Below are 21,978 nucleotides of genomic sequence, written 5' to 3' on the forward strand. Positions count from 1 at the left end.
CACGGCTGTTGACTGTGGGGATACCTTGGTTAAGACAAAAAAAAAATATATATTCACGTAATGTTAAGGGTTTAGGGTGTTTCAGTGCTACCATTAATACATGAGAAGATTACTTAAACTTTTTTTTTTGTTGCTTAGGATTTGAAGTGTGGTCTTAGGAAATTTTAATTCATCAAATACCATTTAAGGCATCACTTAAACTTATAAATAGCTTAAAAGCAAACTCAGAAAAAAAAACCATTCCTTGAAATATTTAATACTCCCTCCGTTCCTATTTAACTGTCCAGGAAGAGAAGAAACACACATATTAAGGAGTGCAATTAATTTTGTTATTTTTCATAAAAGTATTATTTGATTTCCTATTTCACACTTTAAAATGTATATTATCTTTCATCATTTATTGTTCCTGCAAGGGCATTTCATGGAAAAACATCATTTAATGCTCTCTTGAAACTCTAAGTAGACAGATATATATGAATAATTTTTTTTTTAAAGTAGACAGTTAATAAGGAACGGAGTGAGAATTATTACAACTTGGAACTTTTTCATCTTTAGTCCACCAACCAATGCTAATTGCAAAAAGAAATTCCACCACTACAAAACCCACGGTCACCAAACTTATTATTCATTACTAAATTAAGCCAAACTACATCAGCTACAAGCAACACCCTCAATCATCAGTTAGTGAAACCAGCAATGGTAGCATTAGGCTCAAGGGCTTTAGCAGCAGGAGCAGCTTCAACAGCAGGGTGGGGCTCAACAGCCTTGACAAGAAGCTCCTGAGGCAAATCCTTAACACCCTTCAGATAGAATGTGTACAAAATCTTGAAAGGATAAACAATCTGGTTCAACTTGACCTGGCCCCTAGCCCCTTCAAAGATGCCAGCACCACCAGTCACAGAAAGCCATGTGTCCTCATAGGTCAGGTATGGTCCTTGCACTGTAAGGTGACCATAGTCTCCAAAGTAGAAGCTGTAAACAGCTTCATACCTGTCACCATTCTTCTCTGGTTTGTGTTCAATCAAAATGCAGATACCAGCAGTTATCCCAATGCGCTTTTGCAAATCCGCTGTGTACAACTGCATAGTCCAGAAAACAAATTCAAAAACCATAATCAACTTCTCAGTAACATCAAAATGGAGTAAAACAGATAGATACCTGACATTGCATCAAAATTGATAAAATTAAGGATTTACAGGATATTTGGAATTTTTTCTACAGTTGGTTCTAGAGATAATCAATTATGGTTTATGACAGAAGTTTATATGAGTAGCTTCTGAGTGTGAGAATTTATTTAGAGTAACATTAAGCTGATTGAAACATGCTAGTAACATAATGCAAAATGACAGATGACTTATAATGAAACAACATAATATTACAAATTGCATATATTATAAGGAAACAACATTGTAAAATTAAAGATTAAGTGAATATTAGTGGAGTGAATTGAAGAATAGAATGAAAGAAATTTCACCTTGTTGCTGAAGGGGACTAGATCACCGAGCGAGTTAACAGGTTTAAAGCCTAATCGCAGGTAAGCAGGGCTACCACGGTCTCTCTCATTGAACTCATACACACTCAGTTCTTGAACTCTCTCTGCAAAACAAATCAAACAAACCAAAAGGGTCAAAACATGATTAATCTAATCTAAACCCTTTGGGGTAGAGGACAAGAATTGAAAAGTTTGAACAGTTTAATGGATACCAGTTTCAGAGGACTCAGCTGCCTGTTGGCTTCTGCAAGAGAATGATTTCCTGGGCACAGAAGAAAAGCAGGACTGTGGCAGGGTGTTGTTCAGCTTGAGATTCCTGGTGAGAGATGGGGTTGATGAAGTGAAGGGTAAGAAAGCTTTGATAGGTGGGGTAGTGAGCAATGATCTTGGGTTGGAAATTGCAGGGTTAACAAAGGAAGAAGGGACAGTTTTCAAAGCATAGCTTGATGAGGCCATTGTTGTTGTTGCTGATAGTGGTAGTAGTATTTGCTAAGTTTGGTGCTATATTCAGATTGCTTGTGTGAGAATGAGGTAGGAAATGGTGATTTATATAGAGGAAGTGGTGCATTATGTGGTGGTGGACGGTGGAAGAAAGTGTGATGTGATTAATCATGTTGTGAAATGTGAAACAAATGGGGAAGGAAAAGAGTCTAACGTTCAATGATGGCCGGAGGGATAGTCAGTGGACGGTGTTTGGAATGCTTTGTATAATTGTATTCTTTGGTTGGCATCACCTCCACTTCTGGGCGGAGATTAAAATCAGTAATTTTTGAAGTTTTAGATATACATACTGAATAGTGAAATTAAGAACTAACAACTAACCACTAACATTTATCTATAAAAAAAACATACTAAATACTGAAATTAAGAATTTTGAAAGTACATTTTGGTCATTGTTTAAGGAAATGCATGTATTTTAAAAAGAGTTTAATGGATATACACTGACAGTGTAAAATAGTTTTACACAGTCATCCAATCAAAGCATTGCATTGGATGACTGTGTAAAACTATTTTACACTGTCAGTGCATATCCATTAAACTTTTTTAAAAAATTGTTAATTGATATAAAACTAGTGTTAATTGATTTTAATATATAAAATTAAAATATATATCAATTGAAAATTATATCCTCTAACAAATTGACACGTGGAATAATTTTTATGAGAATTAATCTGGGAGCGACACGTCACTAACTTGGTCTGTGGGATCGACACGTCATACTAGAAGTTGTTCTTTTCTAATATATATAGATTTGACTAAAACATGTAGAGTTTTATTAAAGAGAGTGATGGTTATTGATTTTGTAATATGTGAGAATTAGTGGTGGTAGATTTTTTTTAGATAAACCAATATATATAAAGAATAGAAGTACAATGTGTACTTCAACCTAATACAATAGCTTATTTGAGGTTATCTGATAGTATAAGCGCTTATGTCAGTGTTTATGAGAGCTTATGTAAACAACTTATGAAAAAAAACTTATGTTTATATATAACTTATTTTCATAACTTATGAAAAAGAGCTTATAGTTATATATAGCTTATTTTTACTTTCAAAAAAATATATATATAATTTATTTTCAATAAAATTTTAAAATTATTTACGAATAAACGCTTAATTAACCTGTTTTTCCAAATGGGACCGGTGTTGCCGCAAAATCAACTAAAAGCACAAAATACAGCAAACAACAGCAACCAACGAGCCATAAACCATAAGATGTGATTAATAGTCTTAAAATTTTTAAATCACAATTATTTTGGAAAATATGTGAAGAGTTAAAATAACAATCATTTCTAAATGGAGTGAGTAATATACGTTTGATCATACATCATACATAGTATAACTTATCATATGATAAATTTATATATTTGGTGAATTGGGTGATAGTGAAGAGTAATGGGACTGGTGGTAGAGATGTCGTGGTGGTGGTGGTGGCTGTCGAGATCACGAAACGGAAGGGGAATATATAAATCAAGCCTTGGAAAGTGCCACTTACTCCCACACAATTGTTTCATGGTTTGGCTATTTTTGGCTATAATTTAACATGATCAATTCATACTTAATTGGATAACAAATCAGTCCGTTACCTCCCTAAAAAAATGGAACTAGTAACTGATAGGTCAACATATTATTTGAAAGTAAATTCAAATTATAATGAGCAACTTTGACGCATTCAATTTATATTTGACACACTAATGTTTTAATTATAAATTAATTAAGGTGAAACAAATTTAATAAATTTCATAAAAAAAAATCAAATTTTGAAATTTGATTTATAAAATGAAACAGATCAAGTTCTTTGGATGAGTCAATTATACATTATAATAGAATTAGGGTTAGCCACCTTGGGAGTTCATCCCTTGAGGACTTACAAATAGAGCATGAAATGCTCAAACTCAGGTTAGGCACTTTGCTCAAACTCATATCTCTGCTAGCACATCGAGCCGCAAGGGTTTCTAGTGGAAGCGTTCGCATACACTTTTGTAGAGACAAAACAACTATTGCTTTGTGCGCTCACGTCTTCAAGAGGTAATCCTAAATCTATCTTGTTTGTATTGTTTTGAACTTTGAAACATGAACTCGCATCTCTCATAAACAGAATTCTTATTCCGATGCGGTAATCGTCTCCATGATTCCCTTAACTAGTATTTTGTTCAAAACTAGTAATGAATAAAGAATATTTTGTGAATTGTGCAATCCAATCATGTAAAATGCCTCACCATGATATGAATGTTTTCGACTCATACATGATTGCTCTCATGAAGAATACGCGTAAGCACAAAAAGAAAATTACGTGAAATGCAATAAGAGTAAAATAAATTTAAAAATAAATTTATTAAAATTAATTTAAATAAATTAATTTCAAAATGCCGTGTAATGTTATAAATTGTTTCGCTTATATATATAAATCATTTATTACCATTTTTTGCGCAAAAAATCATTTATTACCATTTTCAATTTTGATTATTTATACTTTTTATAAAACAGATAATTTTTCAAGTCAAAGAAAACTTTCAAAAAGATCACGTCACGTCCTTGAAAATGGCAGTTTTTGAGCCAAAATATCATGCGTAACCGCGTAGGCATTATAAAGCACAATAAAACCTATTTCCAACACTACTCACCCCCACCTCATCTCACTCCCCTATTTCCTCCACCCTGCCCATTTGCTTCACCCTCACTTTTCCCCTTCATTCGCCTTGCCTATATCTTTTTTACATTCCCTCCTTAATTTGTATCCTCCCCACATCTCCTACTACCTCCTCCACCTCCTGCATCACTTCCTCTACCCTAGGTCCTTGATCTCCCTCGTATCTCCAACCTTCGATTTTGTTACTGTTTTAGTAAATTATCTTCCATTTCCCCTTTAATTTTCTCGTAGTTCTCATCATCGTCTTCTCCAGGTATTCATTTTTCATTTTACATTTTTATTATGCAAAGTTCTTAAATTTTTTAACGTTCTTCCAAAGTCTTTTAAGATTTTGTGGGTAGTTAATGATATTTTTATGTTTTTTTCGTCTCTTCTTTTTTATTTTTTATTTTATAGAGATTTTTGGTGAGATTTTTTGTGTAGTTGTTGAATTATAACCGATTAAGCACAAACTCCTATACAATACATATGACACAAAATGAACACCCGACACACTTAAAATCTAAAAAGTAGGACATATGGACACGACTTATATATACTGATTTTTTTTTTAATTTTCAAAAATAGGGGAATAGAGCATAGAAAAAAGTGTATTGGGTTCAAAGTTCAAACAAACCAGTAAAAATCACAATGGGAGAAACAAAATACTCATGGGAAAAAAATAACACACGTTCAAATGGAACAAAACATAAAACTCCAAAAAAAAAAACACAGAACTCACATATGAATCACTCTTTGCTTATTTTTCTTTTTTGGGTTGTGGAGGTCTAGCCATAAATAGGTGTGGACTAATTGTTCAAGCTGTGTCCGAGTCGTGTACTAGTCAGGTTCAAGCCAATTTTTTTTATTTGTAGAACTTGATGAACTTTTGTTTGTTCTTATCATGGGTTGAATCTCGAAGCTGTGGATCCTTATTGGTTTGTTCGGTTCCACCTATAACTTCTTCGCCAACCGGCAGCACAAAGCCAATCTTTGTGTATTTTTCACTTTCCATTTATTTTATGGTTTCATCCAAACAAGATTGAACACCAGGGGTGGAAATAGGCCGAGCCGAGCCCAGCTTTGCGTGGCCTAGGCCTGGCCTGCATTATCTTTTCGTGGCCCAAGCCTGCCCTGTGGCCTATCAATAGGCCAAATTTTGTGGCTTGGCCTGGCCTGACCTACAAGCCTGCTTAAAAGCCTATTTAACATACAATTTTATCAAAAGAATAGGCTGGCGGGCTAATAAGTCTTTTATATATCATTGCACTTTCTTTTCAAATAAAAAAACCTGTATCATTGCATTTCAAAAACTAAATTAATATCATTGAATATGTCTGGAACGTTTCTAATCTAGGTTAGGGTAGAGACTTGGGGTTTTCTTTTATACTAAACTATACATCAGTTTTAAAAAATCAAATAATATATTATTATATTATATTTATTTATATTATTAATAAAAATAATATATAAATAGGCCGGCCTGTTAGGCCAAATAGGCTTTTTTAATAGTTTGGGCCTGCCCTTTTTAGTTAAACAAACTTTTAAAAAAGCCTAAGCCTGACCTTTTTAATAAACGAGCCGAGCTGAGCCGAGTCTCTAACGAGCCAAGCCATAGGCCCCTGACGAGCCGCCTGACCTATTTCCACCCCTATTGAACACCCTTTTCATCTCTTTTTGATTGTACTAGTTTTCTTTCAAACACAAATCATATCAAACAAACACAGAGTGGAGTGTGATGTATAAAAGTAGTGAAAATGTTTTTGATTCGAAGATGTGACCCTTCTGTCTTATTTATTTAATTCTTATTATTATTTCAAAAAATAATATTAAATTATTTCGTTTAACTATGACTTGTGACTTGTTTGATTATTAACTTTTGTGAATTAGTTGATTATTCAAAGAATAATACTAGTGCTCATGGAGCATATTATTTCGAAAATTTGATGCATAAATACATAATATTATTTGCTCATATCTCAACGTTACATTGAAGCAATTTTTTTAAGATCTTGCTTCTCGAGTTCACGTTAAACTTAACGTGATACTTACTATGTTCCAAAATGATTATTATTTTAACCTTTTTACATATTTTTCTGAAATGATTATTATTTTACAAATTTAAGACTATTTATCGCATCTTCTTTCATGTATATATTCATTTGATATTAAATCTCTCACCTACCATCTCCAATTATCACCAATCACAATTCTCACCAATTACTTAAGCAATAAATATCATTATCTCTCTTTAATAAAAGGAAAAATTTAACCTACACAAGTAAAAACTTGTGTATGGTTGCACATAGGTTTTTTGACCCACAATTGTGGGTTTTTTAATTTTTTCAAAAAATAAAATAAAAAACATAATATATCTTAATCATTTTTAATTAATCCTTAATCTTATCATCTTCCACTCAACCACCCCAGCACCATCACCACTCTCTTCTTCTCACCACCGCACCACCACCACCACCTCCACACCCATCTTAACCCAGAACCACTCCCACCAGTAAACCAGAGTTGGGATGAATGATGATTCTCACTTGAGGGAAGAGGAAGAACAAAACAGAAAAGCTCCTAAAAATTAAGCGCAGAACCTGATTTTAAAAAGGAAAGTCACTAACCCTCACTATTTTCTTCATGTTTCCTCTCACTCACACTTTCCACCCTCTCCTCACGTTTTTCTGCTCTCGTCGCAAACTCGAAACTGTGTAGAAACCAGATCTCATTCCAATTCATCGCTCTCGTCAGAATCGCGATTGGGGGAAAATTCTTCTTCACTGGCATGATCTTGTTCGTTGCTTGCAGCTGATTGATTGACTGATAGGGATTTCGTTCCATTGTAGTAGCATGGGTGACATGGCCTTCATCACCAAATCGATCACCACCACCAACAGATCTGAGCGGATGGGAAATAGACGATGACGGCTGGAATGGTGGCTCTCGGTCTCGGAGACCTCCACCGCGACTTTCTGGTTGGCATGAAGGTGTTGTGTGCGGCGGGGTACGAACATGATGAGGCGGAGCTCGCGGCAGAGGTGGAGGTGACGCGATCCAGGAGGGCGAGGTTCAGTGGTTAAGGAATTTCCCATCGTTTACTTCGTCCTTCGCACCATCGACAGAGGAAGGAAGTGGTATAGAAGTTGAAGGATAAAGATGAAGAGATTCAGAGGGGACGTGCTTCTTCCATGGGTTTTGGGGGTTGTGACAGGGATGAAGGGAGTGGGTTCTGGGTTTGAAAGTTTTTGGGTTGAGGCTTGGATGAGGGTGGGTTCTGGGTTTATGGGTGAGGGTGAGGGTGGGGTGGGTTGCGATTGGGTTTCTGGGGAGGGGGTGGGGGTGGGTTGCGATGGTGGTTGGAGGAGGTGAGTGGTTGTCGGAGACAGGAGGAGAAGGTGGACGGTGGCTGGGTGGGAGGGGTGGAGAAGGAGGACCTGAGGAATTGGGGAAGATGAACAACCAATTTTAATTTAACATTAATTTCCCTAATTATACCATAATATATTAAATATTTATATTTTTGAAAAATAGGAATTACCTACAAAACCTGCTACTGCAGGTCAAAAGGCCCTTGTGCAACCTTACACAAGCACTCATTTGTGTATGCTAAATTTCTCCTTAATAAAACTCAACTTTATTACGATTGAGATTTTGAGAGTGTGAAACAGAAAGGAGGGGTAGTTTTGGGATTATGAAAAAAAAAGCTGTGAACACGAATGATGTGGCAGTTACCTTTTTCATCCGTCCTGTACCTTCTGTTTTGCAGTTTTCATTTGCCACCTTTATATACACTTTTTGCCTGTGTGCTACGCACTCTCCGCCTCCATTTTCACCCTCCACACATTTTCTCAACTCAAAAGACACATAGCTTTCTTTTTCTTTGGTCATTCATTTCAGTGTTCATTTTGATTGGCCTATAAATCATTTTCAACTACGAGGTAGCTCAATAGTCCATTTATTTATTATTTTACTGCTATTAAAAATATTTTATCTGTTTTTTTTTTTCCATTTTTTTCTTCACGACATTTTGTTTTTGTTTTCGTTTATTGTCTTGTTTGGATGCCGAGAAATGACAGCAAAGGTTTCAAACTCGAATGTATGACTACAATCATTGAATCATGTTTCTGATTTCGCTTTGTTTTTCTTGTTAAGCAAAAAGTTGCCAGTGATTACTACACTGCAACGGTTACTATTGTGCAAAAAACGTAGGGTTTTGTGTTTAATCTTTGTTCCGTTTCGTTGCTCAGAAATCACTGTAAATGTAGCAGTAGCACACTCGTGTCTGAGACTTTTCAACTTCCCTTACTCTCCCTCTCTCTATACTATTTGCATTTTTCATCAGCTTACTAAAATAAGCACATAGGGCGAGCCTCGGCGCAACGGTAAAGTTGTTGTAGCTTTGCCTTTTTTTCAGCAAGATTTTATGATGTTGGTTTTTTAAATGGATTCTAAGAATTGAAGTTAGATGAACATGATTTGAGCTTTGGATTTTGTTCTTAAATGTCTTATTTTCACACTAATGAGACTTTTCTTCCTCTTTTTATGTTTCAGGTGGTAGGTGATCAAGAATCTTTAACAATCAGTACTTTGGAGAGCTAGATTTTTGCCATTGAGATGAATGTGGAGACGCTTTTTACAGATAATGTAGGTTTTGTGGTTCCGGATTTCCGGTTCACCTTTTATTAGAAACCTAAAGATTACTCTCTTCTTGCACTGCCGGGTTTTAAATTGTGGTTGTGGTCTTTCGTATTGCGGAAAGTTGTGAACAAAATGTGGTTGCTGCCGCCGAAATAACGGTCGCAGATTTTGACTTAAAAGCATACTACCTTAGTTTGTCATTGTTTCGTTTACCAATATCTAAATTTGCAAAGTGTTCATCATTGTTTTGGCATCAAGAATAGCAGTGTATGTTGATATTTATGTCTGAGTGGTTATTGTGTTGATTTGAGCTTTTACATGTTGACAGGATGGAGGGGATTCTTTTTCTTGGCGCTGCAAGGAATCGACTGAAGAATATAAAGATAATGCACAAGAGGATACTGATGTGAATGATAAACATGGTGACAGCGAACCTCTATGCTGCAAATGCTCGCGTGGTGGAATGCTCATGTGAGTTTCTGGATTTCCGCTCTTTGTTTTTAGACTGGACTTTTATTCACTCATGGTCCTCTCCTCCTCCTTCATAAATGTTTTATATGACAACCGAATTCAGTTTCAAGTAAAGGAGAAGTAACCAAATTCTATTTGACCAAATATGACAACCCTGCATTTATGTTTTCCCCTGTTCCTGCCTTGAAAAATGTAGGATAAATGACATGTGGCGATAAATCTATTAGCATTTTCCTACGAAGATATGGGTTACTTCCTGTTTTTACAAACTGAAAGCTTTTATAAATGAATTCGTCTCAAATTTCTGACATTTTGGTATTGGATATGTCCTGTTACCTTAAAATCGTTTTTTATGCTATATTTTGTTGGTTTGGGAAAGAACCTAGGATATTAAGATTTAGTGGCATTGTGCAACATTTGCAGTTCTATGGTAAATTCGATTGGAGAGAAAAGCTGCCTGTTACTATTATGCTCTGCTTTAAGGGGACTTCTGCTCGCGGTGCTTTAAAAGGAGTTCTGTTACTATTATGGAAAGAAACTTGACAGAGTTGATGCATTTTTGAGTCTGACTTCCTTTTTTTTAAATGTTTAGGACTCGGGAGGATATTTTTGTTTCACCAGACCCGATGAACCTTGCCCCTCATATACTATTTTCTTTGATATTTATAAAAAAGAAATATTTTCAGCTTCATAGCAAACATTTCCTGACATAATTTCTTTTTCACTTCTACCTTTATATTAAATAATTGATTTTGTTTGGTGTATCATTGTTCAAACGTGACTTAGGACATATTCATTTGATATTTGCTTTTTTTTACTGATGTGGAACTAAATTTTAGGCGCTGCTGTGGAAAAAGATGCCAAAGGAGTTACCATCCCTCTTGTGTGGACCCTCCTTTCAATTATGTTCCTCCAGGGTTTTGGTATTGTATCCAGTGTGTTGAAAAAAAGATAAAGTTTGGTGTGCATTCTGTTTCTGTTGGGGTGGAATCCATCTTTGATACCAGAGAGGTGGTTTCAGATAATGAAGGTATGGCCTATAAAAATTTGCACCCCTCCCCTCAATTTCGCTACTATGTTTTGCCTACATTTCGTGCTCATGGAATGTATTAAGTTTGGTTACTGCTGATAATGAGTTAGTAACTTGTTTCTAGTGACGCAAACGGAGTACTTTGTCAAATATAAGGGCCTTGCTCATGCTCACAACTGCTGGATTCCAGAAATACAAATGCTTCTTGAGGCTCAAAAACTTTTGGCTAAGTTTAAGAGGAAACTGCAGGTTCAGTCACCCTTCATAGTCTTACAGAGTATAAACCTCATCTTTTCTTTCTGGGGAAGTATTAATGAAAAAAATATTCTTTGTGCCAAATTACTAGGTTGTCAGTTGGAGAAGACATTGGAGTAAACCTCAGCGCTTACTACTAAAAAGGGCAATTGTTTTACCAAAGCAAAATGATCAACATTTTGATGCGCACAAACACAATGGCAAAGATTTAGCTTACCGTTATGAGTGGCTTGTAAAATGGACCGGTCTTGGTTATGAACAAGTTACATGGGAGTTAGATGATGCTTCATTTATGACATCATCTGAAGGCATTAAACTCATAGATGATTACGAATGTCGTCTTAAGAGAGCAGACAGACTGTCAAATCCTTTCGAAGCTAAGGTCCTTCTTTTGATTTAACTAAATATAAAAAAGTTAGTTATTGCATATAATAATTTCAGCGTTTTAAAAACTCCAATTTTGAATTTTTCTCATAAGCCATTCTTGGAATACTATCTATTGAACAACTAAAGAGCTACCGACAATTTCTAACATGCCCGTAAAAGGAGTGAGAAAATAGATACAGGTGTGGCAAAAGAGAATTTGTAGTACTTCTTGACATAACAACTTGATTTTAATCTGACCTGGTCTTCCTGTATACGTTAACTGAATGTTTTGTTGACTCTTCATAGATGCAGTTCACGCACTTACAGGCAAAGTTGAATTACATCACTTAATTCTGTGACTTGTTAAGTGTAAAAGTGTCAGTTTGTAATGTTTTTATTATGCAAAGATTTCTCTAGCTTTGTTCGACGGTGTTATATGTTAAAAAAAAGCTACAGTTTGAATGAAAGAGATATGAGTATTCTTTGGCATGAAGACCAGGTCCATAGTCAATGGTAGGCATGGCATTATGAATTACTTTATAGTTTATGTAAGTAAATATCTCTAGTCCGACTGTGCCACAGATGTTCATTCCCTTTTCAGAAAAATAATTATTCATTGATAATATGTCAAGGTAGAAAAACACTTTGATGGGGATTTAAGTCATTTATTATAATTGCATTAATGTGTCAGTACAGAAAGACAATCTATGAACTTGTTGGGCAAAAAGTAGCATTCACTTCCTGTATGAAACATGTCCTGGATTAATATCATGGGTACGCTTCTTTAACAAGCAGTTTGTTTGACCTTGCAGGAGAGAAAAGCTTCTCTTGCTGAATTATCAGTGCCAGCATCTGGAGATTTACCAGGACTTTATAACCAGCATTTGAGTTATGTGACCAAGCTTCACATGTGTTGGCACAAAGGACAGAATGCTCTTATTTTAGAGGATCAAATTGACCAGGTCAATTTTCTCCATATACTTAGCTTTTCATACTTGTTTTATATATGTAATTTGTCATGTCTTTCTGTAATCAAATAAAACTTGTGATGTTGGAGCACTGGAGGTACCTGATTTGTAGAATATGAATCCCCAAAGTCTACACGACTTAGTATGTAGATGTTTTCTTTTGTCATTTTCTTGTGAGAATTTCTTATGCTCTTGGCTCTTGCTTTGTACTCTCCTTTTCTTTCTTAGTGATTGTGCTTTTTCTATCTCCCCAAGAAATGAATCCAAAAATAAGAAAGCCACTCTTAATATTTCTATTGATCGCAACTGTTTGATTTTTTCAAAAATAAAAGAAGAAAAAGAAAACTACTTCAGACTGATCTGGTTATATGATAACTAAAGGAAGACAAGGAGTCCTCTGCAAAGCCAAAGGAAAAGAAAATAAGAGATTGAAACAAGAAACCAAAGCAATACCTTCTTACCATTCTGAGTATCTGCTAGTGAGGCCTCTTAAAGGGAGCGAAATGGCCATGTATTATCGAACTGAGGCCAAACTCTGCTTCCAATACTTTTGAGCATACAATATTTTAATTTTTTCTCCCTTCCACTCAAATGAAGCCAACCTCCTGCTGCTAATATAGAACAAACTGCACATAAGCACACGGAAATGGTCATTCAGATTCCTTAAAACTGAAACACAATAAACAAACATTTGTTGAAGAGGCTAATAAGGACATCCGATCTGTAGTTTGGATAAAATTGATATAGCTTGTGTTCTAGGGTTTGAAGGGATTCTTGATGATATGTGTGAATAGGATATAAATTTCACAGACACACAGAGAAATGGGAGGAAGGCAGAGGGGGAAAGAGACAGATATAGAGACGTGCATTTTCAATCAACCAAATCTTATTAGCTTTTACTTGTTTTGTAGCATGCTTATAGCAAAAAAGAATTTCAGCCAATTGCAATATCAGTATGAAGACATGTTTTAAGGAGTATATTACATTACATTCATTTTCAAAGTGTCAACTGTCTAAGTATGGAGTGTAGAGTTTGCAATGGCTGCAGTCAATTACAGATTACATTCATTAGAATGCCTGACTTATTGTTAAATTACATTGGCAGGAGCGGGTTATGAAGGTGATTTTGTTTATACTATCTTTGAATCATAATGTGAAGAGGCCTTTTCTCATCATCACAACTTCTTCTGGCCTCACTGTATGGGAAACAGAATTCTTACATTTGGCACCATCTGCCAATCTTGTAGTTTACAAGGGAAACAAAGATGTACGGAGTTGCATCAGGGCATTAGAGTTTTATAATGAAGATGGTGGGATCTTATTTCAAATATTATTGTCATCTTCTGATATTATCGTTGAGGTATATTCATATATCTGACCACACAGCCTCACAGCATAAGTGACTTTTCAGAAACAATTTGAATTTTTTCATAATTCATAAAATGTTTCAAATTTCCATAGTAAAATTATTTTCTTTTTATGCTTATTATGTTTTACTGTGATATGCAGGACTTACATGAACTAAGATGCATTTCATGGGAAGCAATAATAATTGATGAATGCCAGCGATCCAAAAGTTTAAGTCATATTGACTATATCAGGACTCTAGCAGCTGAGATGAGGCTTCTTCTCGTTAGCGGACAAATCAAGGTGTGCTAGTTGTGTTCAATACTTCAATATTGATAATTTTCAACGTGCTGAATTTTTTGGGATGGATTTTCAGGAAGATCGGGCTGATTATATCAAACTGCTTTCATTCCTCAAGTCTGGACATCATAGGTTAAATATTGCTCAAATGGAGACTTACTTCTCTGCTAGTATTTCCAATTTGAAGAGCCAATTGGAACAATATGTTGCATATAAGTGCAATTCAGGCTCCACTAGGTTTGTAGAGCATTGGGTTCCTGCCCAGCTTTCCAATTTGCAGCTTGAGCAGTATTGTTCAATGCTACTTTCAAACTCAATATTGTTACAGTCAAGCCAAAAATCGGACACAGTTGATGCTCTCCGTGACCTTATTATCTCAACAAGGAAGGTAGACATGATAAAAAAACAGAATTTCAAATAAGCTGAAACCTCATATATCACAAAATTTTGGTTATCACTTAAAAATTTAGTCAGATGTTCCTTTCATGATAAATTCATAATACTTATTCAACTTTAATAAAAGGGTCATAAACCTAGTTGATTCATGACAAATAGCTATAGCTGTAAATGCATTGTCAATAGGACATCTTGATGATAGTTGCATACTTGGTTGATGTTTACAGTGCTGTAACCACCCATATCTCCTGGACCCGTCACTGCATAACTTTGTTACTAGAGGTCGACCTGTTGAAGAGCATCTAAATATTGGAATAAAAGCTAGTGGAAAACTGCAACTTCTTGAAAGAATCCTTTTTGAAGCAAGACGTCGCGGGTTAAGAGTGCTAATAATATTTCAGGTAGTCATCTGTGAAGGTCCTTGCTTTTTTTTTTCTTATAATTCTTCTTGTATTTTTGTGAGTTTATTCATTTCCTATTATATTGATAAAAAGCTTTGGTTCTGATTACTTAGCTCATGACTGCACAAGTTACCTCATCAATATGGGATATTTTATATTCTCAAGGATTCAAGTAATTGTTTCTTTCTTTCGTTTATAAAAATTGCAGTCAAGTGATGGTTCTGGTTCAATTGGAAATATTTTGGATGATGTTCTCTGTCAGAGATTTGGTCAAGATTGCTATGTACGATATGATAGAGGTTATATCAAATCTAAGAAGCAAGCTGCTTTAGATACATTTAATGACAAAGAAAGTGGAAAATTTGTCTTCTTGATGGAAATCCGGGATTGTCTCCCCAGCGTTAAGCTTTCATCGGTGGATACTGTTATATTATTTGACAGTGATTGGGACCCGCAAAATGATTTAAGATGCTTACAAAAGATGTCTGTAAGCTCACAGTTCAGCCAGTTAACAGTTTTCAGATTGTACTCATATTTCACTGTTGAAGAAAAGGTTTTAATGCTTGCAAAAGAGGGTATCCGTTTAACTGTTGACAACAATATGCAATTGATTAACCAGAGTATTTGTCACGCCCTGCTAAAATGGGGTGCCTCCTATTTGTTCGATAAGCTTGATTACTTACATGGCGGTGAATTCTCAGTCTCTGCTCCAGACATCTGCTCTGATCAATCACTTCTAAGTGATATAATTTGTGAATTATCACCCAATTTGGTTTATGGTGGTGGTGAGCCTGGCGACAACACTGATTGTAATGGATGGTCATTCATATCAAGAGTACAAAAGAATGGAGGGGAATATGCAAGGAACATTTTATTGCTAGGAGAAAGAGAAATAAAGAAATTGGGGAATGAGCCACACACTTCTTCCTGGAGTGACCTTCTCAAAGCAAGGCGTCCTCAATGGAAGCTTTTGTCTGTTTCATCTCAACGGATCAGGAAAACTGTCAAGCATTTTGATCGCATAATTAAAGAATCTGAATGTGAAAATGATGCCGTTGTAAGAAAGAGGAGGAAAGTGTCCATAGACTATGTTGATCCCAAAAGAAGGAAAGTGTCCAAGGATAATGTCAATCCCAAGGAGAGGAAAGTGACAAAGGATAAAGTTGACCCCAAGAAGAGAGTACCCAAGGATATGGTTGATACAAAGGGAAGAAAATTGACAAATGATGTTTTTGCAAATAAGACTAGGAAGGTTTCCAAGGATATTATTGATGCAAAAAGGAGGGAAATGTCCAAGGATATTAATGTGAATAGGAGGGGATTGTCCAAGGATGTTGCTAATTCCAAGAGCAGGAAAGTGACCAAGAATGTATTTAATTCCAAATATCTTAAAGCATATAATAGGGCAAGGAAATTGAATGGTACTGCTACTACTTTTATTAACTTTTTTCACTTTTTTCGTCTTTAATTATTTCTTCTTGCACTTGCCAACCATCAGTTTTTTTTCATAATAGAAGTTTCTTTTTTTTTGTGGGGGGGGGGGGGGTGATTCTAAAAGGTACATGCTGCTGATGATTCATTTTCATGTGCACAGGTATTAGGAATGGCTTTTCTAAGGTACTTGATTCTACAGTGCATCCTTTGACCAGTGAAATCACAGGGGCAGCTGCAATGAATATGCAATTTTCAAAACAAAAGAAACTGCCTGACATGCCGAAAAGCACTGAATTATTGCCAAAGCCTGATATATCAGAGCTCTGTGACGTTTTGCATTTTCCGGTGGGGTTTTGTTACATACTTCACTAACTTAGACATACATGTTTTCTGTCAACTTTCATGGAATCTTCCTTTGGTATAAATAAAGTTATTGATGTTTTTCTTTGCTGCGTAGTAATGTTTAGATTTGGCTAGACAAAAACATCAATGACTTTGGGAAAAGTACAGGGTAGAAAAACACTACAGTATGAACTCATAAGGCAGCAGGATAAAGCCAAACTCCCATGGGCTATATCTCAGTCTCCACGGTCTATCCTAATCTGGTCTGCAGCTCCCTTGACTGCACCTTCAAGACAGGTCATGACTGGCCAAGTCAGCATAACCTCCCATCTTCGTGTCTCCTTGGGTCAAAGTGATGACCAGACATACTTGCTTCATTTGGGTAGTTTTAGATGGAACCCGGGAAGTTCTAGAGTTAGTTACAAAATAATTAAAGAACCAGTTGTTGAGAGTGGCTTAAGTAGTTAGAGGAGTATAAGGGAGACTCGGGAGTGTCAACACAATTGTGAGTATCCCCGGTCGGACCTGCCAGTCTGGTTGAGTTTTGATAACATTGTTAATAAAACAGATTTTTTGGAAGGAAAGAATTTGGAGTAAGATAATTTGTATTTTTACCGATCTTCTAAACCACTGATTGCTTGGAAGCAGCTACTGCCACAATAATTTTGGATTATATTGATACATGTTTGAGTGATTGGACTATAAACAGAAAGATAATTTTTTATACTCTCATTTGGTTTCATATGCAGAAAAATGTCAAGGCTGTCGCCACGAGGGTTCTTGAGCACATATTCGAACATTACAATATTAGTTGCCTAGAAGTTTCTACTGCACAGGCATTTGAAATATCTGTGGTTAGTATTTGCTCTTATTTTTTTTGTTGAAAAACATAAGTGGCTGCTCACACATTTGTTCAGATTCTGAATGAATCACTGCACATCTTTTCAGAAAGAAAGAAGAAGCCACCTTAACTGAGTTTTATTGTTATTAATTTTCTAGTTAATAATTTGAATTATTGCTACCATATGTGTGTTTATTGGTTTGAGCTCCTCAGTTGTTCTGAAAGAATGTACGTGAATGAAATAAGGGTTGGCTAGGCCTGCAACAGTGAGTCCATGAAGAAATGTTTTCTAGTATTTATACTTTTTCTTGCCTTATTTTCTACACATTAAGAATATGGAGAACAATTGAGGAGAGTTACGTGAATTATGAAAGTGCTGACTACTAAGATTAAGGTTGTTTGATTGAGGGATCAAATGTTATTTGATTGGTCTATTGGGGGCTGATCGATTGACAAATATGCTCATAAGATCCCTCCTACATATAATTTTGTATAAATTAGCGTGTAAGTTGGAATTGACTGATAGAAGCTTTATCCTACAGCCTTTTTATGTTGAATCTTATTCTGTCTTTAAGCATGCTATCATAGTTGTGTAATGAAATGTGCATCTCCAGTGTTGGCTAGCAGCTTCCTTGTTGAAACACAAGATTGATAGGAAAGATTCACTTCATCTTGCAAAACAGCTCTTGAATTTTGATTGTAAGGAGGATGAAGCCAGTGATGTATACTCTGAACTGTCAAAGCATAAGAAGGATTTTTCAACTTTTTTACAAAATGGACTTCATGTTGAAAAATGTAATATAGATGGTGCTTCAGACTACACAACACCTGAGCTGAAAGATTTGGCACAAAAGGATAAGCAGGAGGGTTTTCAGGGTCCTCGTGTTTCAAATCTTATGAAACCTGCCACAAATGAACATGATCATCAAAGGAAATCTTTCACAACAGTGCTATCTCCCCAAGACGAGACTCACACAGAAAAGTTTCATAGTGTACCATATACGGCTCATGAAAATTGTCTATCTCAAAGAACACCCGGTAGTTTTCCTGTGGAAGCAGATGCCATCTCCATGGAATCTGATGCAGATGAAAGAACGAATGCCAGTTTGCCTGTTGAATCAGATGCTATCCCCATGGAATGTGATGCAGATGAGAGAACGAATGCCATGACCTCAATAACTGCTGAAGTTTCATTCTACGAGCACGGGAATGAAGTCCCTAATTCAAGTAGTGATCCTAATAATGTCAACCCTGTTGCGAGTTCCTTAGAAAGACAGAGTCCTATTGTTAATACAGATACTGCACAGTCTGACATCAATTTTTCTGAAGATCATCAAATTTTAATGAATGAGGAAGTGGTTGCTGTTGACAATTCTATGAGTATGTCAACTCATCCTGCACAATTTAACAGTGTTGAGACATATACTGTAACTTGTGATAATACTGCTGTTCCTGAGGTCAGACATTGGTACAGTACAGAGCGTTCTGTATGTGGGGAGCCAACTGATTTGCAGTTTGATGAGAGTACCCTACCATATATGCAACCATCACATGCACATTTACTGCCATTGCCTCAGGTTAGTAGCTTTTTTGTTCAAGAAGCCTTTTGGTGCTGTTTCTTTAGTGTTCATTGATAGTCTGTGTTACTGCAACAAACTCTGCTCAACTTTCTTTTGCTACTGTTAAGTTTTATGCTTTCCAACAGATTTGGAAGTCATCATGTAATCTGTACTCCTCACCTGGAAGGTTAAGTTTTTAGATTGGTTGTTTCGTTGGTATTAGTTTCTGGCCAAACCTTCTTGAATAATTTTAGGGATCCATTTTCTTTCTTTTTCTTGAACTACCTGTCTATGGTCTACCGTTAATGGCCTTCACATGAGCCAGTGTGATAGAAATTTTGATTTCATTATTTGGTCATGTAAAAGTGTCTACTGTCAGGTCAAGTGGTTTGTCAACTTTCTATGGAAAAAGATTTATCTGTAATGATAAATATAAACCCTATGAACATATAATCACATGCTTCCTTTAAACTAGAACTAGAATAATATTTAGCTCTTTATCTTTCTTTATATGAAGTCTATTAGAACCTAGGACTGAAGCACTAGATTCATCTTCTCACAATTCAGAAAAGCATGCTACTCAGCCTCTCCCTCCAATACCGAGAATGTTGTAGGTACACACTTTGTTATGCATTGGCATCAGATGTACAGTTGACTGATGGGTGTTCTGTATAGTTCAACTATTACCAATCATATTTTGTTGCATGCTATGTGAACTTGACGGATCTGGAAACAACTAATTGTCCTGGGAGTTTGATTTGTGGTGCTTTAAAACTATTTTCATCTGAAGGGTTAACACCTGCTACTTTGATCTTCCAGATGACTATGTCTGATATTCCATCCTATCTGGAGGACAATTTTGCAAGTGTCCTGGCTCAAGATAATCTTTTTTATCATAGTGGTGTAGATCATTGTTACACTCACGAGGCTGAAGTAATATCACAAGCACCAATTGACCCAGTGGAGCGAGTGTACAATTCACCTCTGACACTGCAACCCTCCACTAGTGTGCCCATTCATGAAAATGCAACACATATACCTCAAGTCCCAAACAGTAATCCTTTTCTAGCTCACTCTGGAACATCTGAACTGCCCCCCGTTGCATATCCAGACCCGCTGCTAATGGAAATAGAGAGAATAGAAAAGATGAATGAAGAAGCTGACAAGATACATGAGAAAATAGTATGAGCAACAATCAATTTTTTTCTTCCCCCTATTTTGGATAGTCTTTTGGATTCTGAGGCTTGCTATTTTCAGCTTACATTTTGTTTTTCATCAACCAGAGATTGCAGGTCGTATCTGACTTCGAAAAGGAGCGTGGAAAGTTAGTTGAAAAGTACATGACGTTGTTTCAAAATCTCGATACTGCAGTTGAGCTGAAGAAGAGGGAACTTGAGACACAATATGAATTAGTTCTCATGAATAGGGTATTAGCTGAGGTTTGGTTCCAAAAGCTTGATAATTCAGCACAAAGCTTAGAACAAGGTATGAATTGTTCTCAAGTTTCATTTGTTTGTTGGAATATAGGTGTTTGTTAAGTTTATCAACCATGGCCATTGAATCTACTCATTATCTACTATTCTACTTATTATTTGACATCAATGGCCTTTTAGGGAATGTAGAATTAACAGACTAGGAATTTAGGACTATAAATCAACATTTAAGTACTTGTCTGATGTGTCTCATTTATGTCTCTCCGAAGATATTCATACTTAGTAGTTATTTGAGATAAGTAATCACCAAACTCTTATCTACAAGAATGCAAAGTCTAAATTCTCTGGCCTTGATTTAAATGCTAAACTTAGTCATCTTGATGGTTCCATTTACTAGCTTATGGGCCAATTGTTATATAATCAGAATATAATTCTATTAAGGTGTCTAGATTAGGTTGTCTTCTGAAATAAAGATGAGAGACTGGTACTTAAATCATGAAAAGCACTTTTGATGCAGTAAACTGCTTCGTCGATGGGGGTAACTAACCACCAATCATTTATAAAAAGTTCATACACTTTGTTTTATGGGGCAATTGGCTCCTCTTTTTTGTATATTTACACTTTCCTATAATTTCTTATAATACCGTATTCCCTATATTGGTGGTCTCATGGTTGAGTATAATTTATTTATTTTAATTTTAACTCATATGAGCCTATTGTCTGTTCCATATTCTGCATCAAATTTTACTGCTTATAGAAAGCACTGTATCTAAACAGTAGATTTATTGATGTGATGAATGTGATGGATGCCTTCTGTTATTGCTGTTTCATGCATTTGCAACTCTTAAATCTTAATAGCCCCTACTGAATACGTTTCCTCTCTGCAGTGGCAATGCCTAGCTTTTCCAGTTCCCATGTATCAAGGAGCCATATCTCTCATATTCCTGCTCAAAGATTTGAACAATTTACTACTGAACGTCCTCCCATATAATCGGCGGTTAATCCTTCGACAGCCTAGAATATCAGATCGATAAGTGCCGCAGAATTAGTTCTATTGCACAGGAATGGTGATAAATAGGAAAAGTAAAACACACTAACAGGTTGTACAAATATATTTTCCCTTTTTTGATGACTTTGGTTTTCAAATGTTCAGCTACCTCACTTGGCTGATATACCTTGTACAAAATTTTGAATTAGTGTAGTCATGTAGTGCAGTGAATATCCATATTTTGTCTTCAAGTATGCGGAGTTTCAAAAGAAATCTGATGCAGAGTTCATAGAAATGAAAATAAAATATCAAAGCATGTAGATAATGGCATAATTGGATCGGATTTTCCAAAAGCTTAGATAATGCTGCGCTTAAGAAACACAAACCTGAACTTGACTGAAAACAACAATTTCTTGTTGGATCAATTTTTTTTTATAGATTATCACAAGTTGTCTTTTTAAACTTACAGTGTGTTTGGTTATGAGTTCTTTCACTCATAATCACGTCCAATCGTACAAAAGCTACTATTTGTAGCTTCTCTTTGACGCGGTTTTGTTACATGTGGCACTCTATTTTCCAAACAT

General features: G+C 35.7%; 2 protein-coding genes across 5 annotated transcripts; one reads left to right on the forward strand and one right to left on the reverse strand.

Moving 5' to 3' along the window:
- Nucleotides 1–421: 421 nt before the first annotated feature.
- LOC130732628 (allene oxide cyclase, chloroplastic-like) lies at nucleotides 422–2,022 on the reverse strand. Its single transcript, XM_057584639.1, has 3 exons — nucleotides 1,705–2,022; nucleotides 1,475–1,596; nucleotides 422–1,079 (listed from the first exon to the last, which is right to left on the reverse strand). The coding sequence occupies exons 1-3, from the start codon at nucleotides 1,946–1,948 to the stop codon at nucleotides 678–680; spliced, it is 768 nt and encodes a 255-aa protein (XP_057440622.1). The 5' UTR covers nucleotides 1,949–2,022; the 3' UTR covers nucleotides 422–677.
- Nucleotides 2,023–8,010: 5,988 nt separating this feature from the next.
- On the forward strand, nucleotides 8,011–21,645 carry LOC130730344 (uncharacterized). Of its 4 annotated transcripts, XM_057582332.1 has the most exons (19): nucleotides 8,011–8,721; nucleotides 8,873–9,007; nucleotides 9,177–9,269; nucleotides 9,592–9,734; nucleotides 10,574–10,764; nucleotides 10,889–11,013; nucleotides 11,111–11,401; nucleotides 12,198–12,347; nucleotides 13,459–13,713; nucleotides 13,863–14,003; nucleotides 14,077–14,388; nucleotides 14,624–14,797; nucleotides 15,006–16,218; nucleotides 16,392–16,576; nucleotides 17,323–17,427; nucleotides 18,029–18,991; nucleotides 19,793–20,155; nucleotides 20,257–20,458; nucleotides 21,294–21,645. In XM_057582332.1, the coding sequence occupies exons 3-19, from the start codon at nucleotides 9,240–9,242 to the stop codon at nucleotides 21,395–21,397; spliced, it is 4,947 nt and encodes a 1,648-aa protein (XP_057438315.1). In that variant the 5' UTR covers nucleotides 8,011–8,721; nucleotides 8,873–9,007; nucleotides 9,177–9,239; the 3' UTR covers nucleotides 21,398–21,645. The 4 variants fall into 4 exon arrangements, with proteins under 4 accessions (XP_057438315.1, XP_057438313.1, XP_057438314.1 ...); XM_057582330.1 differs by having other exon boundaries at nucleotides 8,011–9,007; XM_057582331.1 differs by lacking the exon at nucleotides 8,873–9,007 and having other exon boundaries at nucleotides 8,011–8,563.
- The last annotated feature ends 333 nt before the right edge of the window (nucleotides 21,646–21,978 follow it).

Source organism: Lotus japonicus, chromosome 1 (genome assembly GCF_012489685.1).
Source record: "Lotus japonicus ecotype B-129 chromosome 1, LjGifu_v1.2".
NCBI lineage: Eukaryota > Viridiplantae > Streptophyta > Magnoliopsida > Fabales > Fabaceae > Lotus > Lotus japonicus.

Bases quoted from the DNA above. Each gene is read 5' to 3' on its own strand.
- LOC130732628 (XM_057584639.1), bottom strand. From the start codon at position 1,948: ATGGCCTCATCAAGCTATGCTTTGAAAACTGTCCCTTCTTCCTTTGTT. The intron at 1,597-1,704 runs GTATCCATTAAA...TTTGTTTTGCAG, and splicing joins AGCTGAGTCCTCTGAAACTG to AGAGAGTTCAAGAACTGAGT. The intron at 1,080-1,474 runs GTGAAATTTCTT...TGGACTATGCAG, and splicing joins TAGTCCCCTTCAGCAACAAG to TTGTACACAGCGGATTTGCA.
- LOC130730344 (XM_057582329.1), top strand. From the start codon at position 9,240: ATGAATGTGGAGACGCTTTTTACAGATAAT. The intron at 11,014-11,110 runs GTTCAGTCACCC...CCAAATTACTAG, and splicing joins AGTTTAAGAGGAAACTGCAG to GTTGTCAGTTGGAGAAGACA. The intron at 13,714-13,862 runs GTATATTCATAT...TGTGATATGCAG, and splicing joins CTTCTGATATTATCGTTGAG to GACTTACATGAACTAAGATG.